This window comes from Dryobates pubescens, chromosome 20 (genome assembly GCF_014839835.1).
Source record: "Dryobates pubescens isolate bDryPub1 chromosome 20, bDryPub1.pri, whole genome shotgun sequence".
NCBI lineage: Eukaryota > Metazoa > Chordata > Aves > Piciformes > Picidae > Dryobates > Dryobates pubescens.
In genome coordinates this window covers 7,187,974-7,200,302 of record NC_071631.1, presented here as the reverse complement: position 1 = coordinate 7,200,302, position 12,329 = coordinate 7,187,974, and the positions used below count along the sequence as shown (strand labels likewise).

The 12,329-nt window shown below is 54.1% G+C and overlaps 1 protein-coding gene across 1 annotated transcript; it reads right to left on the bottom strand.

Annotated features, from left to right (window-relative positions):
* Nucleotides 1-942: 942 nt before the first annotated feature.
* EDN2 (endothelin 2) lies at nt 943-5,137 on the bottom strand. Its single transcript, XM_009911459.2, has 5 exons — nt 4,960-5,137; nt 4,508-4,640; nt 3,240-3,359; nt 2,350-2,454; nt 943-1,518 (listed from the first exon to the last, which is right to left on the bottom strand). The coding sequence occupies exons 1-5, from the start codon at nt 5,021-5,023 to the stop codon at nt 1,407-1,409; spliced, it is 534 nt and encodes a 177-aa protein (XP_009909761.1). The 5' UTR covers nt 5,024-5,137; the 3' UTR covers nt 943-1,406.
* Between the last annotated feature and the right edge of the window lie 7,192 nt (nt 5,138-12,329).

The following is a 12,329-nucleotide window of genomic DNA, read 5'->3' as shown; positions in this document are numbered from 1 at the left end:
CAAACAAAAGTGCATTTCTCATACAGCTCATACAGCTCCAGAGCCTTGAGTTTGTGTTTGCCTGCAAGAGCAGTTCCTGGGCTCAGTGTTTTATCCATTTACACCTTCCCTCCTCTGGGCCAGCAGCTCCCTGCTGCTCCCTGCCTGGGGAAGCAGTCAGGAATCTGGCGCTGGATTTCAATCCAAGCCCTTCTCCTACAGCTGTGCAGACAGTGCTGTACTCTCCTCTCACCAACCCTTTCCTCCACAGCAATCCCACCTGGCTGCCCCTTGCCTAATCCAACATCTGCTCAGGTTTCACTTCTCGTAGTGAGATGCTGTCCATTGTCATTTATGATCCCAGAGACCTGATCGAAGCAGAGCAGCAAGCAAGCCTTTGTGTGCTATATTACCACCACCCATCTTCTCTGCCCATGGCCTCTCCTTTCAGGCAGAGCTGGAAGCAAGCTGGGATATTAGGCTAAGAGCTGGAAGTGCTCTACCCTGCAAAGGGTATGGCCAAGAAGATGAGACAGGTTCACAGCACTGAGCTCACCCTGACAAGCAGCTCAGCCCTGCCTCGGAGCCAGTGGGGGGTCCCTGACCTGGACTACATGGAGCTGTATGCACAGAGCTCCTGCAGAAACACAGCTCCACTCCAACTGCCCAACCCCTGCCCTGGTGGCCAGGTCGTGCTTAGCTCTGATGCAAGCTCCAGGGTGAGCAAGTGGTCCTCCACCTGAGCAAGAGCCACTTCAGCCTGGCCCTTCAGTCAGTGTCTCAGCCAGAGAATGACACTGTCTGCTCAGCTGGCTTTCAGGCAATGTCTACCTTTTAATAGCAGCTGGGAGCTGTTTGGCCAGGGGAATCTCATTCACACTCCCATTGCACTGTTTGACAAGGGAGAGAACAAAATGCCAAGGTGGACTCACACTGAAGGCATCTTTCCCCCCTCTCTCTACAACCACCAGCCAAGCCACTTCTGACTGGGGCCAAGCTGGGAACATACTCAAAGATGACTCCAAGGCAGAGCAGCCCAGGCCAGTGACATGGACTCCATACTGCCAGGTCCAGAACTGTGTGGAGCCAACCAGTTGGTACATGAAACAAGCCCCCAGCACAGGCTGCCCCCTCTGCCTAGTGCTCCGGTGCAGAGCTCAGCTCATGCTCCTCCAGCAAGCCCCTTGCCTGATCCAAGAAGGCACAACTCAGCTCCACAGCACACCTGTGACTGTATAGAGAGAGGTTTCCCTTTACATCAGTCTCTGGAGTGCCTGCAGCACTGCTTCACGCCAGGAGCATGGAGACTTCCACTCCTTCCCCCTTCCACTCGTGGCCTTTCCTTCAGCTCTAACTACTGACAGAGGCGTCAGTGGCACCCACGGGACTCCAGATCCTTCTGGTGAACTTGGTGTGCACCTGCTCCTTTATCTCTTCTTCTTCCAGATGTTTTTCTCCCAGGGCAGAACCGTTGGCTGTGTGCTCCCCCGGGAACGGTGCTGGCGCTTGCTGAGCCGCAGGCCGGAGACAGCAAGGTCCCTGTCAACAGGAGAGGCAACAGGAGGTGGTCATTCTCCAGGCCACCTTCCCACTACTCAGTCACAGCCCATAGCATGGTATCTACCTACCCCTTGCCAAGTTATCTATCTACCACTCCATTAGTTATGGAGGAAGGAAGAAGGGGGATTTCTAGCTGCAGCCATAGCAGATGTCTGTCCAGCCCAGTGTCCCCTTCCCACCAGCAGGATTCAAGGAGTCCTGCAGCAGAGCATGGCCCAAGTGATGCTTCCCCAGATGTGCCTTTCAGAAAGTGTTGTCACTGCATCTGATTTAACTGCCATCAGGAGAACAAACCCCTTCAGGTTGCCAGCTCTGATTTATTTACACTCTTGGAGCCCATGGTTTCATTTACACTCTTGGAGCCCATGGTTTCTTCCATCAATGAGTTCCACAACCCAGTAATGTGATGGGAGAAAAGTTATTCCCTGTGGTCCAAAGTTCCTCTGGAGACATTCAAAACCCACCTGGATGGGTGTTCTGACCAGGCATTTTCCTACATGCTGCTGACCTTTACCTCCTCGCATAACACCTATCTGTCTGCCCTGTACCAGAGGAACTTCCCACTCCAATCAGGAGTTCCATTCTATGTTATAATCCTCTGGTTTTGGAAGGACAGCAGGCTTCTGAGCAGCTCTGATTCCCTCAGCTCTCAGCCTTCTATTCTACAGAGAGCAGAAAGAGTCAAGTCTGCTTGATTAAAGCAAGACAAGAGGGGCAAGGCAGGTCAAATCCAAGTGGCAACTGGGGTCACAACCACAGACTATGAAGTGCTGATGAAGGACCTTCCAAGGTGGTTTAGGTGGCACTCACCTGAGAGCTCTCAGCAGCCCATGATGGGAAGGCCTCACACCACTGCTCTGTGGAGACTTCATTGATGCTCCAGAGCTCACTGGGAGCTTCAGATTTTGGAGGTACCTAATGAGCAAGAGGAGATGCATGAACAACTCACATCCAGCCATGCTGTGGTAGGTAGCAGGGGGAGTGCTGCTCTAATGTCACAAGTGACAGACTATGACAGTTGAATGTGGGGTTTTGAAGGGTTAATTGCAGCTATTTGAGAGCTATTCATAGCTCACTTCTGCTGCTCCCCTCTTTTGTCAGACCTGGCTCTATTCACAGACACATTTAATGACTGGGGATTGTAACTACTGCCCTGCTATGAAACCAATGACAGGTCCCTGCAGGGCCATTGCTCCCACATCCCCACAGGTCCTCTGTGCCACTGGGTGAAGTGAGGCAGCTGGGAGCCCACAGGCACTTGAAAGAGCTTATGCAGAAGATACAGGATACCCAAGTTCCAGCTCACAGCAGTCCTACTCCCCTGCAGCCTCTCCCACCTGTGCCACACAGGAGACACTGGTGTCCCAAAGCTTCACACCCACCACTTGTCCCTCTCCCAGTGTGCTGCCAACTCCTCCCTTCCCACCAGTGCACTCAGCTCTTGCTAAGCCTCCTGGCAGCAGGAGGGATGAAGGTAACATTGCTTCATATCAGCTGTAAAGAGTCTATTGTACAACAAAACCACCCCAGTGACACTTTGCCAGGGCCTCCTGGGAGGGGTACAAAAGCCACTAGACAAGTTCCAGCTGTTGGCAAATAGCTGCGCAGCCACCCCCAGGGAGGCTGTGGATCACTCCAGCTCCTCAGCTCTGTCTGCTCACACCCCGAGAGGACATCCCCAGGACCCTCCCTGGACTTACCCAGGCTGTGCCTGGCAGAAGGTGGCACAGATGCTGTCCCTGGAGTGCGAGCACTCGCACCTGCCGAGCGCTCTCCTGCGCCGCCTTGGTGGACTTCCCAGGCCGTAGGGAGCGGTGTGCCTGCTCAAAACAAAAGAAATCAGCTCTGCAGCTAACTTTTTTATTAGCCCACAGCTTTATAACACAGCCCTGGGAGGCGGCCAAGCCGGTGCCAGGATAATAAAAGACTCATCTATAACTATAAGGTGAAAAGGCCACTGATACATCTAAGCCTTTAAACCCCAGCTCCTCTCCCACCTCCTGTTTTCCCCACCCTACCCCTCCCAGGGAGATTGCCACTGTGTGCTGGCTTGCAAGTGGAATTTCCTCTCCTCACAGCAGCCCAGGTGCCCGTGCAAGGGTCGCCAGATGGGCTGGGTAAGCTGGCACTTCACCTGCCTGGCAAAGCACAGGAGGAGCACAGCTGCCCCAGTCTGCCACCAGCAGCAGTTTGTGGAGTACAGAGATGTCAGGAGTCTCCCTCCCCACCCAGCACACAGGACATGGCACAAATCAAGATGTCCCGGGGCCATAACAGGTTCTTCTGATCACAGCAGGCTCTGGGAGCCATTAGCACATTCCCACTCCATCTTTGATCACAATCTACTCTCCCAGAGGGTTTGGGATTGGCAGCAACTGGCAGCAAACTCTTCTCTGAGCAAGCAGCGAGTTGTAATTGCACGTTGGGAAGCGTGATTATAACCACACCTGAGTGCATGTGCTGTGCTGCACTGTGATGGCCATTGGTCTGAAACTGCTCCCAGAGCTGCTCCAGCATTCTTGAGGGCAGGACTTGGCAGCCACAGGAGGTTAGTGCCAGCCCACCACTGTCTCATTAACAATACTGGCACCCAGCAGCCTGGGTTACAGTTTGCAAGCGGCTAGAGGAACTTTCTGACTTGCAGCTATAACATCTTGGTGTTGCTTTTGGCTTGCAGAGAGATACAAACCTCAGCCAAGCACAAAGCAAGCAGCACCCTGAGCCTTCCCCCTGCTCCTCGTGTGGGTTACACTGAATGTCCCGAGCAGGGGCACAGCTTGTCCCTTGCTGGACCCTGGGAAGGAGTGGACTTGGAACACTCTTCAGAGCAGGTGCTACAAGAGCTTCACAGTACTGCGACCCTCTTGCACCTTCCTCTAACCTCAGCCCATCTTCCAGCAGAAGGCAGAGTCATTTACTCACCCACAGAGCACCCCCCACCCCTCCAGAAAGCTCCATCCATGCTCACCCCGGTGTGTTGACCCAGATGATGTCCAGGTGACAGAAGTAAATGCATTCCTTATCCAGCCAGCTGTTGCAGGAGCATCGTTTGGTCCTGGGGTGGGCAGCCAGATGGGTCTCCAAGGGATGATGTCCCATACCTGCAGCAGAAGGAGGAAGGGATGAGTCGAGGGTCGGTGCAGAGCTCTGCAGTGCCCGTCGGTCCGTCACCTATGCGGGCACTCCCGGGGAGCCCTCCAATGATTTCAGCAGGGCAGCAGCACTCCAGGAGCCGCCGATTATGGCTCATGGGAGACTCGCACAGCCCCGGGGCTGCTCCCGGAGCACGAGCACCGTGCAAAGCCCCCACCCCGCGGCCAGCCTCAGGGGCATCCCGTGGGCAACTCCACGCAGAGGGGGCTCCTCGGCCGGGACAGACCCTCCCCGGGAGTCCGAAGCCGCTGCCAGCCCGGGGCTCACCATCTCCCAGGAGGACGCAGAGGGCGAGCGCCAGCAGCACGGTGCCGGTGGCAGGGCTGGGCATGGTCGCGGCTGGAGCTGGGGCTGCGGGAGTTGGGGGCTTGGGCTGTTTGGCTCTTTCTCTTTTCTTTCGCCCTGTTCTGCCGCCTCTGAGCTCTGCGCGGTGCTTCCCCAGCCGCCGCCGCGGTGCCTCTGGAGCCGGCGGGCTCCTGGCAGGTGCTTTATAGCCCCGGAGCCGCCGCGTCACGGCCCCGCTCCGCCCCGCAGCGTGCAGCGGGGAAACAACCGGGCACGGGCACGGCGGGGAGGTGCTCGCATACCCCCAGCCCCGGCCCAAAACCTTCATGCTTCGGGGCAGAGCTCCTGGCCCCCGGCTGACCTTCTCCGGGCAGGTCTACCCTTCCCCGGGCAGAACAACCCCTCCAGGGGAGACCTGGGAAGGGGCAGGGGCATGGAGTGAGGCTGGGGATGGCGTTGCCAGGAGGTGTCAGGGAGTGGATGCAGCGTGGGCAGGGGTGTGGTGCATGAGATGCTCTAGGAGGGCAGGTGGTCTCTTTCCTGGGGGTCTTGAGTGGGGGCTGCTGCATGGCTGGGGCCAGGGTCAGAGCCTTCCAGCAGCAGGTGAAGGCAGAAGTTGTGGAATCACAGAATCATTTAGGTTGGAAAAGACTTTAAGATCATCCAGTCCAACCAATAGCCCATCACTGCCAGGTCACCACCAATCCATGTCCCTCAGCACCGCATCTCCATGGCTCTGAAACCTTCCAGGGATGGGGACTCCACCACTGCCCTGGGCAGCCTGATCCAGGGGTTGACAATGCTTTTGGGGAAGAAATTTTTTCTGCTGTCCAACCTTAATCACTTCTTGCAACTTTAGTCCATTTCCTCTCATTCTAACTCTTAGAGGGGAAAAAAGACCAATCCCCATTGCACTGCAAACTTTCAGGGAGCTGTAGAGAGCAATGAGGTCTCCCCTCAGCCACCTCTTCTCCACACTAAGCACCCCCAGGTCCCTCAGCTGCTCCTCCCCAGCCCTGTTTTCCAACCCCTTCGCCAGCCTTGTGGCCCTTCTCTGGATCTGCTCCATCCCCTCGACGTCCTTCTCGGAGCGAGGGACCCAAACCCGGAGCCGCTTTGGGAGGCAGTTTGCGGTGGCTGCCGGCAGATGGAGCGGGAGGGGTGCAGGCAGCTTCTGCCGCCGCGGGAGCCCCGCAGGCTCCACGCGTGGGGATCAGTCCCAGCCCCGGGCACATCCCCCAGGCTGCAGTTCCAGGCACGGTGAAAAAAGGATGGATGAAGCTGCAGTTCAGCAGGTGAAGGTGAACTGCACGGGAAGGCTGATTTAAGCTGGGCAACCTGGGTCAAATTCAAGGCAAGTTACATTTCAGGAACACTTTCACTCAAGTCAAGAACATACAAATGCCAAAAGGAAGTTGCTGCTTGCTCTCCTCCCCACCCCCACCCTCACCCCCTTATATTTTTACCAAGTAATTCCAAAGGGTTTTTTTTTTTTTGACAGATTGAGCAATTAAGATGCCTTGCATTAAAGCTGTCTGGCTTTGCTTCAATGTCACTGCTGGCACAGTCAACAAAACCTGCACTTCTTATAGTGTGCAAAGTGTGTGAAACACAAAAGTCACCTCCTGGTGTGCAGGAGGCAAAGCAGCTTCATCTCACCCATCTGGGGTTGTTCAGCCTGTAGAAGAGGAGGCTCAGGGGAGACCCTATTGCTCTCTACAGCTACCTGAAGGGAGGTTGTAGCCAGGTGGGGCTTGGTCTCTTCACCCAGGCAACAGTGACAGAACAGGAGGACACAGTCTCAAGCTGCACCAGGGGAAGTTTAGGCTGGAGGTGAGGAGAAAGTTCTTCACAGAAAGAGTAATTGTCAACTGGAATGTGCTGCCCAGGGAGGTGGAAAAGACCTCAGAGATCATCAAGTCCAACCTATTACCTAATACCTAACACCTCCTGACAACTAAACCATGGCTCCAAGAGCCACATCCAAGCCTTTACTGAACACCTCCAGGGACAGGGACTCCACCTATTAGGTTGGAGATGAGGAAAGATTTCTTGGCTGCAAGAGTGGTCAGGGATTGGCACAGGCTGCCCAGGGAGGTGGTGCAGTCCCCATCCCTGGAGGTGTTCAAGCAACCTGTGGCCATGGCCCCTGGGGACAGGGTTTGATGGCCATGGTGGGGTTGGGTTGAAGGTTGGACTGGGTGATCTTAGACTCATGGAATTGTTTGGGTTAGAAAAGACCTCTATGAGGGCACAGGTAGTGTTCAGAGCTGTGTGAAGCAAGGGGGCACAGGAGGCCACAGGAGATGGAGAATGTACAAGTGGGACTGGAGCTAAAATTGCAGGGTAGAGGCTGTTTGGCAGAGAAAATCAGGAACTGTGGAAGCTGTCTTTTAAAACAATAAGATCAGTGATGCAAGTGATAAAATGAAGCTGCAGTGTGCAAGGCAAACAAGCAGAGGGAAGGCTTTAACCTCTGCACTGATGCAACGATCACCCTGAGGAGCATGGGGAAGTACAAGAGCAGCATTACCTGTCCCAGCCCATGCTCCAGCTGTGCCAAGTTTCAGAGTTATGTCAGAGCTCAGATCCTGTGTGACATTCCAGATGCCAGCTCGATGATATCATTACCCTCCCTCGGCTCCTGTTTCTGTGATCCTCGCTCTGGTCACTGCAGGCTGAAAGAAGATATCCTCGACGTGGGGAAGGTAACGCAGCAAGCAGTTCCTGCCCAGAGGGAGGGCTGGGGAATCAATGGCATCACTTTGCTTAAAGCAGAGGCTCCCTCTCAGCAAAGGTGTCTGCAGTTACCTGCATGAGTGATGAGGCAGAGCCACAGCTGTGTGGCTTTCCAGGGTTCACTTGCTGAAAGGATCAAGCAGAGAACTTTGTCATCTGAAGACCTCTCATGTCTCCAGGAAGGAAGAAGTGTCTCGGGTTAATGTGAGGGTTTGGGGATTTGGGTTCAAACTGTTTCCTTTACCAGGCTGCTTTTGTGGCCACAGCTTTGTCACTTAGCTTCTATTTCCAAGAAGTGCCTGAAGCTACTCCTGATTGTAAAGTTTTGGTGTGCTGCTAGAGGCAGCCAAGTGCTCAGATACCTGCTAGGGGCAAAGCTCTCAGAGCATGAGCAGTTGACAGCAGCCCTGGTCAATGCAATCCCAACCCTGCCTGCCTTTAATGGCAGCTGCCAAACCATCTCTACAAACCAGACCTTTCCTCCCAGGTTTCTCACTTGTTTTCTTCACTGCTCATAAATCCCACAGAGATTTTCACTCTCACGGAAAATGGAGCAAGTGTTACACCCTCTTGTTCACAGATGCCTACTGAAGCTAATTTTTTTCCTCCAGGAAATACCCTTCTGTGCTGGGCAGGCACAAACCTGACCAGCACATGTATGGATGTTTGGCACCAGAGTCTCAAAGATCTTAAAGGATTGGACAAAAGTCTCCATTTGTAGCAGGGATGTAGGAACCCTGCAGAGAAGAGTTCTCCCCCTCTGCTCCACTCTGCTGAGACCACAGCTGGAGCTCTGTGTCCAGTTCTGGAGCATCTGTTCCAGGAAGCATCTGGAGGAGCTGGAAGGGGTCCAGAGAAGGGCCATGAGGATGAGCAGAGGGCTGGAGCTGCTCTGCTATGGAGACAGACTGAGGGAGTTGGGGCTGCTCAGTCTGGAGAAGAGAAGGCTCCCAGGAGACCTAATTGTGGCTTTCCAGTATCTGAAGGGAAAGCTGGGGAGGGACGTTTTAGGGTGTCAGGAAGTGATAGGACTGGGGGGGATGGAGCAAAACTAGAAATGGGTAGATTCAGATTGGATGTTAGGAAGAAGTTGTTCCCCATGAGGGTGGTGAGAGCCTGGCACAGGTTGCCCAGGGAGGTGGTGGAAGCCTCATGCCTGGAGGTTTTTGCAGCCAGGCTGGATGTGGCTGTGAGCAACCTGCTGTAGTGTGAGGTGTCCCTGGCTATGGCAGGGGGTTTGGATCTGGCTGATCCTTGAGGTCCCTTCCAGCCCTGACAATACTATGACTTTATGATTCTAAGAGGTGAGGTTGGGATTGCATTGACCAGAGCTGCAGAATTGCTCTGTGAATGCAACAATGGCTTACCAAAAAGTCATTTGCCTTCAGACTTGTGAAGAAGAGCGGCCAGACACAGGGTGAAGCAGCTGCCTCAGCATCAGCCATCCCCACACTGTTCTTCTGGTCTCTAACTATGGTGGGTTCAAGAGCAGCAGCTTAGAGTCCTAGAATCAAAGAACTCTCTTGGTTGGGAAAGACCTTTAAGATCATGGAGTCCAAGCATTATGTAGCTCTACCAAGGCTGGTGCTGAACCATGGCCCTCAGCACCACCTCTCTGCCTCTCTGAAACACTTCCAGGGATGGGGATTCAACCACCTGCCTGGGCAGCCTGTGCCAGGCTTTGAGAACCCATTCAGTGAAGAAATTTCTTCGGATTTCCAACCTGACCCTCCCCTGGTGCACCTTGAACCCTTTTCCTCTTATCCTGTCACCAGTTCCTTAGAAGAAGAGTCCAACCCCCATCAGGCTACAACCTCCTGTCAGGGAGCTGTAGAGAGCAATGAGATCTCCCCTCAGCCTCCTCTTCTCCAGGCTGAACACCCCCAGTTCCCTCAGCTTCTCCTCCCCAGCCCTGTTCTCCAGAATGTTCAATCCTCCTTCACACCATGTGCTGGAGGACTGCACTTGGACTAGGAGAAGTAGCTCAGCTTGACCTGGAGCAGTGGTTCAATTTGAGCTAGCCCCAGAGAACCTGCACCTTTTCACAACCTCCTTTCAGGAAGTTGTAGAGAGCCAGAAGTTCTCCTTTCAGCCTCTTTTTCTCCACACTAAACATCCTGAGTTCCCTCAGCTGCTCCTCCCCAGCCCTGTTCCCCAGCATGTTCAATCCTCCTTCACACCATGGCCTGGGGGACTGCACTTGGACTAGGAGCGGTGGCTCGACTTGACCTGGCAGCAGCGGTTCAACTTGACTTTATGGACCCCAAGAAGCTGCTCAGCTCCTGCAAGTGTCCCTGCTCCCCTGATAAGGAGCAGGGGCCACTGCTTCCCAGGGCCAACCCTCCTGGCACTATCAGCACAATAAAAATCACAAAGCAAAACAGCAGGCTGGGAGCCGAGGGCCGGGCCCCGTGCTGCACAAACACGGCTTCCAGGGCAGGAACAAAGGCGGACGCAGGGTCCTAGATGCCAAAGATGGGCTTTGCCTCCTGCAGTTATTTTTTCCCTTTTGTTTCTGCCCCTAGGAGGACATTGTTCACCTCATTGTCAGGAGTTCCAGGCAGACATGACGAAAGGGACAAAGCAGCTCCAGCGAGGAGACGTCCGTGCGGCGTTCCTGCGCCGCGCTGCTCGCAAGCGAGGAAGGAGCAAACAGGAAAGTGCTTTAACCATTGAGGGGACGGGACCCCAGCCTGTTCTTGGCACCAGCAGGAACAATGGGGTGATGTCACGAGCCAGAACTCCCCAGGGGGGATGGAAGCCCAGCAAATAAGCATAATTCTTGTCCTGGGACGTTAGCAACATTTTTCCACACTTGGTCATCCCGCGGCGAGTCCCTGTTAGGAAGTGTAGGAAGGAGACATTGTCAAGTGAAGCTTCCTCTGGGAGATTCATTCTCCCCCTTTGCCCCCAGATCGCCACATCAGCTGTTGTAAATCTCTGCTTTCTGCTGACTCTGAGGAATTTCAGTGGTGGTGCCAGGAGGCTGAGCACAGGGCTGCCTGAGGAGCCTGCTCCATGCACCAAAGAGTCCTCACAAGGGTCTGGACACCTGTAAGGACAAAGGAGCAGAAGCCTCATCAGCTACACAGGGCTCTGAGCTGACTGAGCATCACCATGGAGCTTTGCCCTTCCAGATTCAAAGGTGCCAAGAGTGGAAGAGAGCTTAGGAGACAGAGCCCTGCACACAGAGTGGTGCTCGGAGAATTTAAACCAAGCTTAAAGGCTTCTCAATGACAAGAGCAATATGAGGGCATCCTGCAGGTCCCAGACTCACTCTCTTATTCTGGTTTAGTGTCAGCTCTGTGGAGAGTGACTTGAATTTCACTTGCAGCCCCCAGGTTTACTGGAGATGGGGCTATGGATGAAAGTCTGTTTGTGGTGGGGTTGCAGGAACCCTGCAGAGAAGAGGTAGGCTTGAGATTGCATTGAGCTGCTTCAAGCTGACCCTTCTCAGAGAGCTTTGTCCACAGCTGGAGAATTTCTGTGTGAAGAAAAAGAAGCTGTGAGGCAGCTCTTGAATTCCCCTTTGGCAATTCCCCCTCTTTTTTTGACAGGGACTGCTCCCAGGAGAGGACTGGGATGGGCAGGCAATCCCCATGGGCTGGTGATGGCTTTCAGTCATTACTGGGCTGTTACTGGAAATCCAGAGTGTCCTCAGCTCTCCAAGATGTGCAAGGTCCTCAGTCATCTCCCAGCAGAGCTCAGCAGCTCTGGGCTGGTTATCATGGAGGTTTCTGTTAGCATGAGGGAGAGGTAGGACTGCTTGGCCAAGCTGGACGTGGGTTTGCTCTTGCAACAGCAAGAAGGACTTCAGTGAGTCTAAGGCAGTCGTGCAATGGCAGCCCTGAAGCAGAGCAGCATTGAACCAGAAGTGTTTGCGTGGTTTATGATAACAGCTTTGTCCCTGCTCTGTGTTTGTTTGTGGTTTGCATTATCAGAGCCTGAATTTGCCATGAAGGGTTGTTTGCTCTGGGGCCAGTTTCCAGATCTTTGTGTGTTTTCCCCATCCTAGGATTTTCTAGGGAAACTCAGTGTCCTTCTAGAAGACAAGGCTCTAGGAAGACCTTCTAGCAGCCTTCCAGCACCTGAAGGAGGCTCCAGGACAGCTGGGCAGAGATTTCTGACAAGAGCTGGGAGTGCCAGGGTGAGGGCAATGGCTTTGAGCTGGGAGAGGGGAGACTGACAGCAGTGTGCCCTTGCGGCCAAGAAAGCCATAGGTCTCCTAGGGTGCATTAAGAAGAGCATGGCAAGCAGGTCAAGAGAGGTTTTCCTCCTCACTACTCTGCCCACATCTGGAGAATTGTGTCCAATTCTGGGCTCCCCAGTTCAAGAGGGACAGGGAACTACTGGAGAGAGTCTAGTGGAAGCTATGAGGATGATGAAGATACTGGAACATCTGTGTGAGGAGCAAAGGTTGAGAGCCCTGGGGCTGGTTAGCCTGGACAGAAGCAGCCTGAGAGGGGATCTGATCAATGCTTACAGACAGCTGAAGGGTGGGGGGCAAGAGGAATGGGTCAGGCTTATGTCAGTGGCATCCAGTGATAGGACAAGGGACAGAGGGCACAAACTGGAACCCAGGAGGTTCCACCTGAACATGAGGAGAAACTTCT